The 17,126-nt window shown below is 37.4% G+C and overlaps 4 protein-coding genes across 5 annotated transcripts; 3 read left to right on the top strand and 1 right to left on the bottom strand.

Moving 5' to 3' along the window:
• The first annotated feature begins 24 nt into the window (after positions 1 to 24).
• LOC141903057 (uncharacterized) lies at positions 25 to 4,244 on the top strand. 2 transcript variants are annotated; one of them, XR_012619041.1, is made up of 4 exons: positions 25 to 481; positions 860 to 969; positions 2,274 to 3,559; positions 3,637 to 4,244. XR_012619041.1 is itself a non-coding variant. In XM_074790933.1 (3 exons), the coding sequence occupies exons 1-3, from the start codon at positions 273 to 275 to the stop codon at positions 2,528 to 2,530; spliced, it is 576 nt and encodes a 191-aa protein (XP_074647034.1). In that variant the 5' UTR covers positions 25 to 272; the 3' UTR covers positions 2,531 to 4,244. The 2 variants fall into 2 exon arrangements, 1 of the variants encoding a protein (XP_074647034.1); XM_074790933.1 differs by having other exon boundaries at positions 2,274 to 4,244.
• Positions 4,245 to 6,514: 2,270 nt separating this feature from the next.
• Positions 6,515 to 8,947, top strand: LOC141903056 (uncharacterized). Its single transcript, XM_074790932.1, has 3 exons — positions 6,515 to 7,027; positions 7,401 to 7,510; positions 8,122 to 8,947. Exons 1-3 carry the CDS (start codon positions 6,819 to 6,821, stop codon positions 8,376 to 8,378), a joined length of 576 nt encoding a protein of 191 aa, XP_074647033.1. The 5' UTR covers positions 6,515 to 6,818; the 3' UTR covers positions 8,379 to 8,947.
• A 1,675-nt stretch (positions 8,948 to 10,622) lies between these two features.
• LOC141903681 (uncharacterized) lies at positions 10,623 to 11,817 on the bottom strand. The gene is made up of 3 exons (XM_074791908.1): positions 11,663 to 11,817; positions 11,205 to 11,397; positions 10,623 to 10,860 (listed from the first exon to the last, which is right to left on the bottom strand). Exons 1-3 carry the CDS (start codon positions 11,663 to 11,665, stop codon positions 10,829 to 10,831), a joined length of 228 nt encoding a protein of 75 aa, XP_074648009.1. The 5' UTR covers positions 11,666 to 11,817; the 3' UTR covers positions 10,623 to 10,828.
• Positions 11,818 to 12,735: 918 nt separating this feature from the next.
• Positions 12,736 to 16,865, top strand: LOC141903678 (la-related protein 7-like). Its single transcript, XM_074791907.1, has 12 exons — positions 12,736 to 12,975; positions 13,122 to 13,200; positions 13,514 to 13,614; positions 13,715 to 13,795; positions 14,172 to 14,336; positions 14,422 to 14,533; positions 14,870 to 15,227; positions 15,337 to 15,443; positions 15,578 to 15,699; positions 16,049 to 16,190; positions 16,501 to 16,595; positions 16,745 to 16,865. The coding sequence occupies exons 1-12, from the start codon at positions 12,772 to 12,774 to the stop codon at positions 16,814 to 16,816; spliced, it is 1,638 nt and encodes a 545-aa protein (XP_074648008.1). The 5' UTR covers positions 12,736 to 12,771; the 3' UTR covers positions 16,817 to 16,865.
• Positions 16,866 to 17,126: the final 261 nt, after the last annotated feature.

Raw genomic sequence — 17,126 nt, 5'->3', positions numbered from 1 at the left:
TATTTTCTTTTATGAAGTAGTGGTTTGAATATCTCTCTGTGACGGTTGCCAGTCACGAGATCCTGCTAGAAAAAAACCCGCATGAATCACCGTCCAGTTCTTTCGACGTTATTTATGAGCAGAGAATAATCTATTCGCGGTTGAATTGTCACGTACATTCTGACGCTCGCTAGACCAAGGAAGTTGTACGTCCTAAGTTGACGATTATATATCAGCGGATAGTGCATTTCAATTTCCTTACTAATTTTTGGCAATTAATTGGCAAAGACGCGATGGGAAAGTGTTACGCATATTGTAGTTCTAGTGGTTATTACACAGCGTCGAAATTATGTCCATACGACTGCTGCGGGTTTAAGACATTTAAATACTGTTGCTATTCGTTTTCACAAAGCGCCCTCGACTGGACGGACAACTTTTACGATGTCAGCAAATCTAGTTGTTCCAAATATCAATCCAGTTCATCAACGTCCACGACCACGACGTAAGTAGATAAGGTTAGGCAATCAAAATTAATGTCTGATTTTATTCTTCTTTTCAATCCGGCCTATTTTGTTATTTTTCCTATTCTTATTTGTATGTTTAGCCTTTTTCTAAAGTATTTCTTAAAGGATTCAGTCTAAATGTACCCGAAAGAACTTTTCTTAATTTAGTTTCATTTTCGAAATTGTGCTCGCAAAAAATGACGTGAATTCTATTTCTTTCTATATCTATGGGTAATTCGTCGTATCAAGTCAATTGAAATACACAAGATTAAACCCGATTTAATTTTGTTAGTATAAAGAAAAACATCATATGTCCATTGGCCATAATCTTTTGCAATGATTGTTTGAAATGAGGATAACTATTCTTGCCAATTCAGGATCAATTATTCTTGGCTCGGTCATGTCATAGGTGCATCGGTGCTCATCATCATAGTACTGTTAATCGTGATTCCGGTTGTGGTCGTCTCAAAAAGGAACAGGCAGCGAAGTAAGTATAATTATCAAAATTCTTGTTTTACGGTTGTGGATTGAATTTTTTTGTAAACCCTGTTCCACAGTTACGGCATCAATAACACCAACGGAACGAATTTTTAATGGTTATAATCATGCAGGCACTCGCCGATGGGCTTGGGATACAGTTCCTAGACGTATCGGCCCCACTCCGCGCGGTTGCGCCACCGCGCGGGATTTACGCGAAGCAGCAAACACAAACATGGCCACTCTCTCAATTTTCAATGATAGAAATCGTGTGTGCATTTCAATTATTTCGGCTGTTAGGGTTTTAAGGCACAATATAAGTTGATGATGTGATATGGCGATGTTAATTAATGATAATTCCGCAGTGAAGCTAGTCACGAACGGTGCCGATTGAGTGTACAGCTGCCAAAAACACTGAAATGTGCGTAGTTGCGTAACTATTTGCAGTGAATTGCAGACGAAACATCAAGCCTTAACGGCCGTTTAAAAGAAAATTATACCAATCGCAATTGTAAAATAAAAATGAGATAGAACCTAAGTTAAAATTCTGGCCATTTCTAAAATGTTATTGATTATTATTACTAATTTTTAGTCAGTGCGGAACGTTTAGTTTTCCAACAATAATGAGGGGTGGTAGGTAGTCATGCAATTCAAGTCATCATTTATTACACGTTACTCCCGTGTTGTTGAAAATCTCGCGAGTTATGGACTAAACCCCAATGAACAATGTGATCTGTGTGCTGGCCACCAAAATGCACACAGATCACACTACACTACCCATTACACACTCCAGTACACACAGCTTCCATATATCCATCCAAATATTTAGTGGCTTTCTTCCTGGATTAATGTACATCCGTTTGGAGTGGTAATTCTGCCATAGTTTGAGAAGAATGTCGCTTATATAACTGGAAGACAATTTGATAGTTCACAGAATCGGATGTAATGATATGATGTATAACTGTGATATCACGAGTAATATGGAATGTCATATGAACAATATAAGCTTCCATTTTAATTTGAAAAGTGAAGTTTGTTAATTTCCTGACGTCACTGCGTGAATCCAGCGGCCATCGTCTTTTGAAAAGTCTATGAAGCTAGACATTTTCGCGAATTAATTGCGGAACAACCACTTCAAACTCAGATGCATTATCAATAACCCCAGGAATGGTATCCAGAGCGCTAGTATAATAACGTTGATAGTTTCAATAAAACACCATTATATCCTTTCGCAAATGTAAAACATGCCATCGATTAAAATTTATGTGATTAAATCTTTCTATCAGAAGATGAATTCACATATTCTCTTTGCAGGACTAGTGCAACCTAATCGGGCAGTTGTTGTGTCTACAACAGCGAGAAGTGCTTCCACCAGCCAATATCCTCCGCCACCGAACTACAACGACATCACACAACAAGGATACGGCCTGACGACTTATCCACCACAGAAAACTATGTATCCACCACCGCCATCCCAATATCCCCCAGCATTTCCACCACCCGGACCAACATCGGGCTTTGCTCCACAAAATGATCCCGCATACCCACCTCCCGCTTACACCTATAGTTAAATTACTCGATATCAGTCCAATGATCACTCATCGTGTAAATAGAGATTAGTGTAAAAATATAATCGATGTACATGGTTTCCTTTTATCCGAATTATAGTCATGAAAAATTATTGATTGCCGATTTAGTTTTCATAATCAGTCTGTTACCGATTTTTAGAAGGTTTTGCTGTAAACTATCGTTATTGATGGTCTATTTATTTTTGAACGTTTTCTATATCATTCTGGTGCAATTCTATATAAGATACCGGGCACATGCAGTAACCTGGTATTGTGTTATTCAGTTTATCCGACTAACTTTTGTGAATAGTTTTTTAGTTTGTTAGTCCGAAGATTTCTGTGATATCAAATTCCATCAAAATGCCAAAGTATTAACATCCATGACATTCAGTCCTTAAGGTTTCGAATTGTATATTTCGCTGGAACCGTCGATATGGCTATATAACATTCCGCCGTAGATTATCGTTATACTATGCGTTGTTGCTGTTTTACTTATTCATATCTTATTCGAATGCAATTTCAAATAAGTACCTTAGTACTATGTTTTATAGTTCACCCGACTAGATTTTTCTAAAAATGTCTCTGTTTATCCGTTTGTCCGAAGATTTCTGTGATGTATTAATTCCACAAGAAAGGGATCTTTAAGTATAAAATCCACGGCATCCAGTTCTGGAGGTGTCATAATTGGATTTTGTGGAGAGACAGAATTCGTCCATTACAGAAGAGTCAAGAGTCACCGGAATCCATTTGCATATTTCACTGGTACCATCGATATGACAGTAGGTAACTTCCGACTAAACACCACAAGAAAGACAAGAAATTTGATCCAATTTAAGTTATAAAAAAGGAAATACATATTTGATGAATCTCAAGTCATAAAAATCTAATTATAGGCTATATCGAAAAATTCATTTAAGAGTAAAGCAGATTTAACCGGGCTACTTTGACATTAAAAAATAACTTAGCAAAAACATTATCTTTCGCCAACAGTTCTGTGTTTAAGAAGCATGCAAGGTAGTTTTGGCGAGCTCGGTGAGGAATATATGCAGGTTTTACTTTATCATGTATCACATGTGTATATGTATACTTTTTACAAATGTCTTTTTCAGGTTCGTACAATAGTAACCCGTAAAGCGAAGAGTTCGTTTTTCAAAGAATCTGTAGGTCACAATATCGAACACAATATCAAGGGAAACATTTTCGTTTTTGTAGTAGGTCTACTGGTTTGTATCTGTTTCTGTGACGTCAATGTTTGTCGCGTAGATAGTTGCCAGTCACGAGATTTCGATAGAAAAAACCCAAATGAGGACTATTCGATTCTTTTAATGATATTGATATAACATATTTCTATGTGATATAAGATTGGGACATTACATAAGTATACAGAGTTTATACATACATACGTTGAGGGAGACAGTGCGAGCCTAGGGCTGTAAAAGTCACGAACATTCTGATGTAATTGAGACTATATCACTCGACCATGGAAGTTTTTAGACTTTGACGCTAGTGCATAGTGCATTTCAATTCATCCACGACACCCAGTCGGAGGAGTCATTATTGAATTTTGATTTCGCTGGCACCATCGAAATGCGGATATATAAGATTCCACTGATAATTATCGTTATATGCATTGTTGGTGTTTTACTTATTTTTGAACTTTTTATATTCTATTCTAATGCAATTATAAATAAAGTACGGGATATATGCAGTAACATTTCATTGCTTTCTGTAGTTGATTGAACTAGCTTTTGTAAGTCGCTGTTCACCTGTTTGCCGGAAGATTTCTTTGATACAGTTGAACGTCGTTAATACGATTCTGTTTATTATGACGAAACCCGTTTATCACGATGATATCCTGCATGTCCTAGCCATCATATTAATATCAATCCAGATTTGGATAATACTTGGAAACCCGTTTAGTACAGCAATTTCACTTTTGCCACAAGATTCGTATTAACGAGATTCCACTGTTTTGATTCCATCAAAAATGTCTCAGTATGACATCCACGACATCCAGTCATGGGGGTGTCATAGATGAACTTTCAGGTGACAAGCAGAATTCGTCCTTTTCAGAAAGGTCAGTGTTATCGGAATCCATTTGTTTAGCTGGCACCATCGACATGAATGAGAAAGTAGGTACGGGTACCCCGTGACTTCGATTTTAACGCCACCAAAGAAACCAAAATGTGATCCAATTAAAGCAATTATGAAGATACATGCGTGAGTTTTAACTTATTAAAATTGATATTTTTAGATATCGATACTATATGAAAAGTTTTAGATTTCGATACTATATGAAAAGGTATGGTGATAAATTCAGATTGCAGATAAGATGTGGTGCTATTCATACTGCGGGCCGGATGGTACGACAACCATTCCATCACAGAATTGTGGCGAGTATAACACGTATAAATATTGTTGCTCACACGTAATGAAAATAATCACCGAACAATGGAATATTAACGGAGGTTTTGCTTTGGTGATCTGTTAGTATTTTGTAAATTTGTCCATATTGATGATAAAAATGATGATGATAAAAAATCTTATCGAAATGTTCAGTCACAAGCGCAGTTACTGAGTCTTCATTATTCATCTTTATTCAACGTCGTAAACTTAACTTCACAAGAATATTTCGTTGATCTTTTTTTTATGGTGGGTTCCCATGTAGCCTATTCTGACTTGTGCACTCGTATTCAGCATTGGCTTATTCAATAATCGACACAGCTTACCAAATTCGAGAATACCACCCAGAACAATCTTCCTATCACGGAGAAATATTATCAGAAACTCTTTAACAGTCGATAAGAACGATATCGTTTTAATTATAATGAAGCATTGATAACGGGATTTTACAAACTGACTAAGTAACCCGATAAATGTGAAGGGGTAACATCTGGGAGAAAATTTACAATGTGAGACGCTTGCGATGTGCTCCTATCAGAGAACTAATAAACTATGAATCTCCTGCCAAATCGTTTGGCGTCTCACCGGTACTTTCGCTATTCCTCTCAAGGGATTCAAAGACTAAGTTGTGATCCTCGAATATTCCATTTGAATGTTTGGAAAGGCTCGCGAGCTTAGTGTGAAAAAAACGCGAAATTTAAAACAAAATCATTGCTCACACTCGGCTGCACAAGACGGTGGCAAGACTTACGCTATCATCACCTCAGCTTTTTGACTGTATTTCATAGCTATGCTGCGTAGAGAAACCAGTAGATCGAATGTGAAGCTTGTAATCAAAACAAATCAGTCGATAAATGAACGAATTGAGTAATAAGTAGAGAATTGAATAGAAATGGGCAAATATAGGCGTTATCACATTTATATTCAAAGTCAATAAATTATCCATTGCAGCGGCCGCTACATTATTGTTCAGTAGGTAGGCTTTAGTAGTCCGTGGCAACCACCATATGTATCATCACGGAAATAATGAGGCTGGTAGCGGGATGTTACGTTGAGTTTGTGATTGTGTTTTTTATCTTGAAATATGGGTAATCGTCTCTGCATCTATTTGATTGATTCGATATCTATAGTGTTATTTGGTGCTGATACTCAAAAATATGATAAACTAAAATCTAAAATAATCATCCTTGCTCAAGTTGGCAACGCCGTGACAAATATCTCCCCAGTATATTATGAGCAAACAAAACCAATCTTTCGCCGGAGATGCAAACTCATCTAGAGACATAACAATCATATCATATCTGTTCACCTGAAATGTCCCTTTTCAAAAATTGAAAGGTCGTGATGTGGCCAATCTTTACACGGATACGATACAACTGGTTTCATGATCCACTGATTCCATGGTTTGAGTTCACATCTGCCATATGTATATGTCTTACTTGTATCTTGATGCTTATATTATTTGTCTATTTGTATACTTCAATATAAATGTCTTATTCAGGTTCATAAAATAAGTTACCCGTGACGCGAATAGCTACTTTTCAAATAATCTGTAGGTCACATTAACGCCAACGAACACAATATCAAGAAATATTTTCTTTTATGAAGTACTGGTTTGAATATCTCTCTGTGACGACAATGTTTGTTATGTTTTATGGACGGTTGCCAGTCACGAGATCCCGCTAGAAAAAACCCACATGAATCACCGTTCCATTCTTTCGACGTTATTTATCAGCAGAGAATAATCTATTCGCGGTTGAATAGTCACGTACATTCTGACGTTCGCTAGACCAAGGAATTTCTACGTTCTAAGTTGACGATTATATATCAGCGGATAGTGCATTTCAATTTCCTTACTAATTTTTGGCAATTAATTGGCAAAGACGCGATGGGAAAGTGTTACGCATATTGTAGTTCTAGTGGTTATTACAGAGAGTCGAAATATTGTACATATAAGTGTTGCGGGTCAAAGACATTTAAATACTGTTGCTCTTCGATTTCATCAAGCGGCATCGACTGGACGGACAACTATTACGACGTCAGCAAATCTAGTTGTTCCAAATATCAATCCAGTTCATCAACGTCCACGACCACGACGTAAGTAGATAAGGTTAGGCAATCAAAATTAATGTCTGATTTTATTCTTCCGGCCTATTTTGTTATTTTTCCTATTCTTATTTGTATTTTTAGCCTTTTTCTAAAGTATTTCTTAAAGGATTCAGTCTAAATGTACCCGAAAGAACTTTTCTTAATTTAGTTTCATTTTCGAAATTGTGCTCGCAAAAAATGACGTGAATTCTATTTCTTTCTATATCTATGGGTAATTCGTCGTATCAAGTCAATTGAAATACATAAGATTTAAACCTGATTAAATTTTGAAGTTAGCATAAAGAAAAACATGATATGTAGATTGGCCATAATCTTTTGCAATGATTGTTTGAAATGAGGGTCACTATTCTTGCCAATTCAGGCTCAATTTGTTTTGGATCGGTCCTGTCGTAGGTGTATCGGTGTTCATCATCATAGTACTGTTAATCGTGATTCCGGTTGTGGTCGTCTCAAAAAAGAACAGGCAGCGAAGTAAGTATAATTATCAAAATTCTTGTTTTACGGTTGTTGATTGAATTTGATTGAGAACCCTATCCCACAGTTACGGCATCAATAACACCAATGGAACGAACTTTTAATGGTTTTAATCATACAGGCACTCGCCGATGGGCTTGGGATACAGTTCCTAGATTAAGGTACATCCGTTTGGAGTGGTTATTCTGCAAAAGTTTGAGAAAAATGTCGCTTATATAACTGGAAGAAAATTTGATAGTTCACAGAATCGGATGTAATGATATGATGTATAACTGTGATATCACGAGTAATATGAAATGCCATATGAACTATATAAGCTTCCATTTTAATTTGAAAAGTGAAGTTTGTTAATTTCCTGACGTCGCTGCGTGAATCCAGCGGCCATCGTCTTCTAGACGTTTTCGCGAATTAATTGCAGAACAACCACTTCAAACTCAGATGCATTATCAATAACCCCAGGAACGGTATCCAGAGCGCTAGTATAATAACGTTGATAGTTTCAATAAAACACCATTATATCCTTTCGCAAATGTAAAACATGCCGTTGATTAAAATTTTTGTGATTAAATCTTTCTATCAAAAGATGAATTCACATATTCTCTTTGCAGGACTAGTGCAACCTAATCGGGCAGTTGTTGTGTCTACAACAGCGGGAAGTGCTTCCACCAGCCAATATCCTCCGCCACCGAACTACAACGACGCCACACAACAAGGATACGGCCTGACGACTTATCCACCACAGAAAACTATGTATCCACCACCGCCATCCCAATATCCCCCAGCATTTCCACCACCCGGACCAACATCGGGCTTTGCTCCACAAAATGATCCCGCATACCCACCTCCCGCTTACACCTATAGTTAAATTACTCGATATCAGTCCAATGATCACTCATCGTGTAAATAGAGATAAGGTGTAAAAATGGAATCGATATACATGTTTTGCTTTAATCCGAATTATTATTATTAAAATTATTGATTGATGATTTAGTTTTCATAATCAGCCTGTTACCGATTTTTTGCAAGGTTTTGCTGTACACTATCGTTTTAATAGACGTTATTGATGGTCTATTTATTTTTGAACGTTTTCTATATCATTCTGGTGCAATTCTATATAAGCTGCCGGGCACATGCAGTAACCTGGTATTGTGTTATTCAGTTTATGCGACTAACATTTTTTGTAAATAGTTGTTCAGTTTGTTAGTCCGAAGATTTCTGTGATATCAAATTCTATCAAAATGCTCAGGTATTTTAACATCCATGACATTCAGTCCTTAAGGCGTCGAATTGTATATTTCGCTGGCACCGTCGATATGGCTATATAACATTCCGCGGTGAATTATCGTTATACTATGCGGTGTTGATGTTTTACTTGTTCATATCTTATTCGGATGCAATTTTAAATAAAGTACCTTAGTACTATGTTTTATAGTTCACCCGACTAGATTTTTCTAAAAATGTCTCTGTTTATCTGTTTGTCCGAAGATTTCTGTGATGTATCAATTCCACAAGAAAGGGATCTTTAAGTATAAAATCCACGGCATCCAGTTCTGGAGGTATCATAATTGGATTTCGTGGAGAGACAGAATTCGTCCATTACAGAAGAGTCAGTGTCACCGGAATCCATTTGCATATTTCACTGGTACCATCGATATGACAGTAGGTAACTTCCGACTAAACACCACAAGAAAGACAAGAAATTTGATCCAATTTAAGTTATAAAAAAGGAAATACATATTTGATGAATCTCAAGTCATAAAAATCTAATTATAGGCTATATCGAAAAAAAAGAGTAAAGCAGGTTTTCACTAACCGGGCTACTTTGACATTAACAAATAACTTAGCAAAAACATTATCTTTTGTCAACTGTGTTTAAGAAGCAAGCAAGGTTGTTTTTGGCGAGCTCGGTGAGGAATATATGCAGGTTTTACTTCATCATGTATCACATGTGTATATGTATACTTTTTACATATGTCTTATTCAGGTTCGTACAATAGTAACCCGTAAAGCGAAGAGTTTTTGAATTAATCTGTAGGTCACAATATCGAACACGATATCAAAGGAAACATTTTCTTTTTTGTAGTAGGTCTACTGGTTTGTATCTGTTTCTGTGACGTCAATGTTTGTCGCGTGGATGGTTGCCAGTCACGAGATTGCGATAGAAAAAAACCCATATGAGGACTATTCGATTCTTTTAATGATATTATTATAACATATTTCTATGTGATATAAGATAGGGACATTACATTAGTATACAGAGTTTACACATACATAAGTTGAGGGGGACAGTGCGAGCCTAGGGCTGTAAAAGTCACGAACATTCTGATGTAATTGAGACTATATCACTCGACCATGGAAGTGTTTAGATTTTGACGCTAGTGCATGGTGCATTTCAATTCATCCACGACACCCAGTCGGAGGAATCATTATTGAATTTTGATTTCGCTGGCACCATCGAAATGCGGATATATAAGATTCCACTGATAATTATCGTTATATGCATTGTTGGTGTTTTACTTATTTTTGAACCTTTTATATTCTATTCTAATGCAATTATAAATAAAGTACCGGATATATGCAGTAACATTTCATTGCTTTCTGTAGTTGATTGAACTAGCTTTTGTAAGTCGCTGCCCATCTGTTTGCCCGAAGATTTCTTTGATACAGTAGTACCTCGTTAATACGATTCTGTTTATTATGACGAAACCCGTTTATCACGATGATTTCCTGCATGTCCTAGCCAACATATTAATATCATCAATCCAGATTTGGATAATACTTGGAAACTCGTTTAGTACATCAATTTCACTTTTGCCACAAGATTCGTATTAACGAGGTTCCACTGTTTTGATTCCATCAAAAATGTCTCAGTATGACATCCACGACATCCAGTCCTGGGGGTGTCATAGATGAACTTTCAGGTGACAAGCAGAATTCGTCCTTTTCAGAAAGGTCAGTGTTATCGGAATCCATTTGTTTAGCTGGCACCATCGACATGAATGAGAAAGTAGGTACGGGTACCCCGTGACTTCGATTTTAACGCCACCAAAGAAACCAAAATGTGATCCAATTAAAGCAATAAAGAACGAAATGCATGTATATAGCAGAGTAAATCTCATAAAAGATTCATAATGAATCTACGTATTTATTAAAACATTAGTCATTTATAAGTAAAAACAGCTTTTCATTTCCCGAGCTATTTCAACATAGAAAATAACATACATAGATATTATATATCCACTATCGCTTCTCTATTAAAAGCATATGAGGTAGTTGTTTCATTTGGCACGTTCAGGGAAGAATATGCGGCTCGGGTCACTCCGGATCTAACATAGCTTGAATGTAGTCTGAAATTATAATTGAAACTCTATTAACAATTTACCTTAAACGTAGTATAACGGAATATATTTTCGAAATTCTGCTCAATAACGCCGTAAGCCGAATTGTCACTCGTGTATAGAACCGCCGTTAGGGGCTAATAATCCTGGGCCCAGTTGCATAGTAAGTCCAAAAGTGGTCTTAAATCTTAAGACTCGTCTTAAGTTGTTAGATTGGCTTCATAGCCAAGACGGTCTTAGACTGGTCACAAACCTTAGCCTTGACTGTGCAACTAGCCCCTGGTTACTACCAGCATGCACTCTTGGGTGCCGTAGGTGTTGCATCGTTTATCCTATAGTGGTGTAAAACATACCTTCAATGTCAACTTTTCCGTCTTCATTTCTGTCCATGAGCACCAGTTGTTTTGCGATTTCATCTTCAGCTACCTTAACGCCAGCATTCTCGAAAACTCTTTTTACCTTTTCTACCGTCAGGATCCCACTTCTGTCCGAATCGAACGCTTTGAAAGTCGCCCGCAGAGTTTTCCAATCATCTGGACAAATAACCTAATATTTTCATGGATATAATGAGACCCGTATATAACAAGTATATGATCGTGAATAATGATGAATTAGCAATAAAAATCGATCACGAATTACAAGAAAAAAAAGAAAAAAAATAAGCGCAAGGATTCATGAATTAATCAAGGAAAGTCTAGTATACGTTGACAGGTTTTGTAATCTTACTTTCGCTAATCTATAATTTTTGAACGACCGTTTTATACCCGGCCATCTATACACTAATTCGCTAAAAGGCGCCTTTAAGACTTACCATTGTAGTGTAAATGTCAAGAAATTTACTTAAAATTGGCTTAACGTTCGCAGTGGCTCTTCGGTCCGGACCCGTTCAGACAAGTTGCAATAGACAACGATATAGAATTGTGACATACATGCCGTCACCAGTTATTTATTCATTTTACTGAATGGATGAAATCACAAACACACGGGCCGGGTCACCGAATGAACTAGGTTACCTTATCGGTGGTTAATCGGATGGGCTTATGAAAATAGTCCGATCATGGAACTAAACCACAGGCGGGTTACTAACTACGAATGAACTTGACTGGAAGACTGATATCAATCTCAGTATTCACAGTTAATAAGTAAAACCTATTGAAGATTCGATAGTCATTGGGTGATATTTTCCGGAGTTGTTATCTAAACTCCCATGCCGATATAGCTACGATCCTGATACATCCACTTTTCGGGGATCTATTATGATCTTTATCGCTTTTTATTGCTACTAAAACAGCTATCGGGAGATAAAGCTAGTCAGCAGCCATAATATATCATGTCATTTTAAATTGCGTGGGGTGTGACAATTTGGCCAAGTCACTCACTGATCGCGGCTAGAATGGATTAAAAACCAAAGTTTAGTTCAACTGTCATTCCTTTCTGAAGAGTTCTCAGGTATCTACCACAAAAAAATGATTGAGCTAGGCCACCCGGCCTGAAATGCTTTCAGAAGTCAAAAGTTGAAATAGACACTACCGCACCGCCGGGCCCGCCCCAGTCGGGCCGCATACGCGAAACGCCTCAAGTTTATCAATCATCTTTATTCCCCCCTCCCCCCCAAAAATCATACAATAATCGGTTTATTCTAATATGAATGTTACGGGGCACTGGTGTAATCATAGAACTATAACGGAATATTATTAATCCGTTATACTAGTTCTATGGTCGTTCCATTCAATATTTGATAATATTTGAACTATGCAATCGGAGCCGTTCGATCTGGGCCGGCCATCACAGAGAGGAACCAAAATGGTATAATAATGAATTACAAATCTAAAATTACAGAAAAAAAATGTGAACTGTCGCCCAGCCATGACTGGATCGAGGAATTTTTGTGCGAGCAGGCGCGGATTCGGCCTGTTGAAAATGTTCGTAATCCAAACATTGCGTATCGGCGCGAGCCACAAAGTCACGAAGGTTGTGTGGAGATTTTTCAGGACTTCCTTTTTTGAAAATATTAGAAAGTGGGCCCTGATTCGCATCAGAATGGAAGTTCATGAAAAAAAAGACGGTGATAAAAAGAAGTACAAGAAAAGAATGAAGAAGCTTTACTCACAGATTAAGGATCAGGTGAAGAAAAACTTTTTTTGCGATTATTTTCGCCATATTTGTCAATCATTTTCTGGTCACCAATCATGATTCATTGCCGGCATTGGACTGGTCCAATCACTCCAATCTTAATTTCGATCCAATCAATTGTATTTGCTTTTTTTCAGATGGAATTCTATTTCAGTGATGCAAACATCAGCAAAGACCGATTTCTCGGAAAATTAGTGCATGAAAATTCTGCGGGATGTAAGTAAAACCCAATTATTGGCCAAATAATAGGCCTCCAACCGCCAAGTACCCCCTTCGGCTTCAAGTAGGGCCTACTGACTTTTTTTATTTTCGCGCTGACAGGACTTGTAGTTGAAGTTTGGGGGTGGAGAACTGTAGTTCAGATTCCAATGTCCCACCAGGTACTATTTATGGAATATTGGATGATCTAAGCTGCTCTTCACCCCCAAACTTCTTATACAGGCCCCTTACAAAATTTTCAAGATTTTATAACCCAAGAATCATACTCCTCGAGATAATCTTTCTTTCTTTGTGCTTTTTTTTCTCATAGATGTGGATCTTGACATTTTCAAGAAGTTCAACAAACTCCGAACTCTAAGCACAGATATGAAAGTCATCATCAAAGCGTTATCATTTTCTAGCATGTTAGAGGTAGGCTGTCGTTATTGCCCTTCGTCAAAAATAAAATTGATTTCTTCATTGATCATGAATTTTTCTGAACAAATGTTGCTGACATTACTATGTTTTCAAGTTGAACGAAGACAAGACAATGGTTCGAAGGAAATCTACGGTTAAAGTTTTGTGCGATGTTGATGAACGTACTGTTTATATTGTAAGTAGACATTAACAGGATGGCGACTTGCCTGGAAATCAGGGAAAAGTCAGGGAATAAAATTCCCTTGTAAAAAAAAAAGTGAAGGAAATTTGTAAAAAGTGCTTAAGATCAGCGAAATTTCTAGTCATAGAATGAAATGATAATTTGATAGTTCAAATAGTTCCTGTCTATGTCTTACATTTGACTGTTGTTAATTGATTAGATTCTGAGCAGGTCAAATCGGGGAAACAACGCGCATGTTGGAATTGTCAGGGAAAAAGCAACCAGATAAAAGTGGCCATCCTGCATAATATTTTGCATGTAATGTGGGTTTATATCGGAATACTTTCAGTCTGATAGATTTTCTCAATACTTCTGATCTTGTTTTACGTAGGAATGTTTGCCATCTCACGTTGATCACGACTGGGTGAAAAAAGTGTTCAGCGTTTGCGGCGACGTTCTGTACGTCAGTCTACCCCGATATAAAAGTACAGGTGACTTTAAAGGTTTCGGGTTCGTTGAATTTCGAACGAAAGATCAGGCCGCGGAAGCGATTAAGGTAAGAATGTTGAGAATACCAGTTTTTCGGAAAAGGTAATTCAATTTCGCGATTACCGGTTATTTTTTGGTTTTTCCTACGACAGATGATGAACAATCCCCCGTCCGATGCGCCTCAACACGCGGGAAAATTCCCGAAAACGAGCAAACAGACAATTCAACTGGAGAAGAAACAGCATGAAATCGAGACCTCTAAAGGTATATAGTTATAATAAACAGTTGAGTGGCTACTTTACCTCTAAATCAGAGAAAAGTGAGGGAAATTTATCTTCTTTGAAAAAAATCATGGAATTTTGTTTGAAAAAAAGCTAAAAATTAGGGGAAAGCCAGTGAAATTCGAGATTGCTAGATCGTGCGTATAATCAAACAGTTTCCGTCTATGTCTTATGTATTTGACTGTGTTAATTGATTGGATTCTTAGCAGATCAACTCATTGAAAACAACGTGCATGTCAGGGAATAGTCGGGGATAAAGTAAAGATACTCGTTACGGGGATTTATTGACACTTAAAAATCTTCAATGTTCGTTTTGCAGTTGAAATCCTTCAGAGTCGGAAACGAACGCATAGTTTATCGGAGACCGACCGAGAATCGACGAAACCGCAAAAGAGGCGAAGAACCGTCAGCGAAAATAATGGTTCAAACGTCGTCGTGTCCGAGTCGAAACCTGTCAAATTCATACTCGGCTCTTCGGACGACGACGATTCGAATAGCGATGATTCGGAATCGTCGGAGACTCCCGCGAAAAAACCGAAATTAGATCCCGCACACGACCAGGAGGCGAAGACTGATGAGGAAAAGCCGCGAAAGAAGAAAAACAAAACACGTAAAAATAAGAAGAAAAATGGCGAGAAGAAAAATAAAGATTTGCCACGTTTGAGAGTTCTAACAAAGTATGACTAAGACTAGGGTCTTTTTAACAGCTATAACTTTTATAAGAAGTAGGAACTCATGTATTAGCTGTTTCGTTTCTAGGCTTATAACGGTATCGAATTTTTTCAGAAAAAGTTGGCTGTCATTGCGAAACGAATACCTTAATTTGCAAAAGAGAAGCATGTCTGAATTGAAAGAGGCAATAAAGGAACATACGAATCGTGAAAGACAGAAAGGTAAAGAACAAAGGTTATTTCCTGAGTCAATTCCAGAAATAGCTGAAACGTTGCTATTTTGTCGGAGGATAATGACCAGACTCGATGAATTTACGTTTTCCTGCCTCGTGATTCCTTTTTGAAAACGATTTCAGAGGAAGAAAAACAGAAATTGATGGAAGAAGAAGCGATTGCGAGTCGAAAGAAATTAGAATTCGTACCCGGCGTAATAATTCACCTGAAATCAACCGAGCCAACGAATCGAAAACTACTTAAAGTAAGAATGCTATTTCACATCGAATTGATTTATGAACTCATATAAAGTGATCCCTCGGCAGGCAGGTTCATATGACTGACGGGAGAGAATGGCATAAGCTATAGTGATGATGAAATACATGTAGAATAGCTCATACAGCGGGGCTGTTTTCCCCGATTAGGTTGGGGTTAGTCAGTAACCTGTCCGTGGTTTAGTTTCACAATCGGATATTTTCATTAAGTTGGTGCATGTATAAGTCCATCTGATTTTAAAAGCTTACCACCAATGATAAGGTAACTAACGAGGTTGGGGCAGGCTTAATAATTTTTCAACAATCGGCACCAAGTTGAATGTTTGAAAAACTTTTCAGGAGAAGATTCCCGCCGATGGCATAGCTTATATTGATTTGAAAGATGAGGCTGTAGATGGTTACATCAGATGTTTGAATGTCGAGGGCGCTAAGGCTGTTTTGGACGCTAACGTGGCAGGAATAGAGCTTCAACTTTTACAGGGTAACTGATACTTCTTGAGGTCCGGTTTTATAGACTGTTTTCATCTTTAACCCTGGGGTTGACTCAAAATTGAAAATATAATGAGTTAACCCCCAGAGGCTGGTTTTATAACTTGAACTCAGGGGCTTACTCAATTGATTTTCAATTGAGTTAACACCTGGGTTAATGTTGATTCTTGTCCATAAAACCAGGCCCAGGTTAAAGATAATACCAGTCTATGAAACCATGCTGAAATTAAGAAAAAGTAAATTGCTGAAAGTAAATTCTGAAGAGTTTTGGTTCATTGAACATTGTCTCATATGGGTTTCAGGTGAAGAAGAAAAGCAATATTGGGAGAGAATCGAGGTCGATCGAAAACAAAAACTGAGCAGCAAAACGAAACAGAAAAAACGCGGGTCTCAAAAAGTAGGTATTTCAGCTCCTAGTCGAGTATCAGACAATCTCACAGGTTACCCCGATGCTAGAATAGTATTTCAGCTTGAAATAATCACAAAGCCTCCAAGTTAATAGATTTTACCAGCTGTGATATTAAACTCATCAGTTGTTTTTTTCAGGTATTAAAGAAGGCAGAATCAATAGTCACAGACGTAAATAAGAAAAAACATATTTACTTCGACGACAATTGACGAGTGAACTTGTATATTTGAATGTATAGAAAATTGAATAACATTTCTAGATAAAATGATTTTCAGTGCTCTTATTTTTCTTTGGAGCACAAATGGAAGAGATTTTTGAGTTTATGTTTAGCGGACTGCGTTCAAATTTCGTTAGTCTGCACACTGATCATTCAGGGTAGTGTCGAGTGTGTTTCCGAAATACCCCAAGAATTCACCCATTCCTGGCAGTGATTGCCTCCACAGAGATCTCCGTCGTTCACGATCCTAGTGTAACCAACTGTGGTACATCAGACACTAAGGTTACCAGAAGTCCAACCTC

The sequence above is a fragment of the Tubulanus polymorphus genome, chromosome 4 (genome assembly GCF_964204645.1).
Source record: "Tubulanus polymorphus chromosome 4, tnTubPoly1.2, whole genome shotgun sequence".
NCBI classification, from domain to species: Eukaryota; Metazoa; Nemertea; class Palaeonemertea; order Tubulaniformes; family Tubulanidae; genus Tubulanus; species Tubulanus polymorphus.
This window is presented reverse-complemented; position numbering and strand designations above follow the sequence as displayed.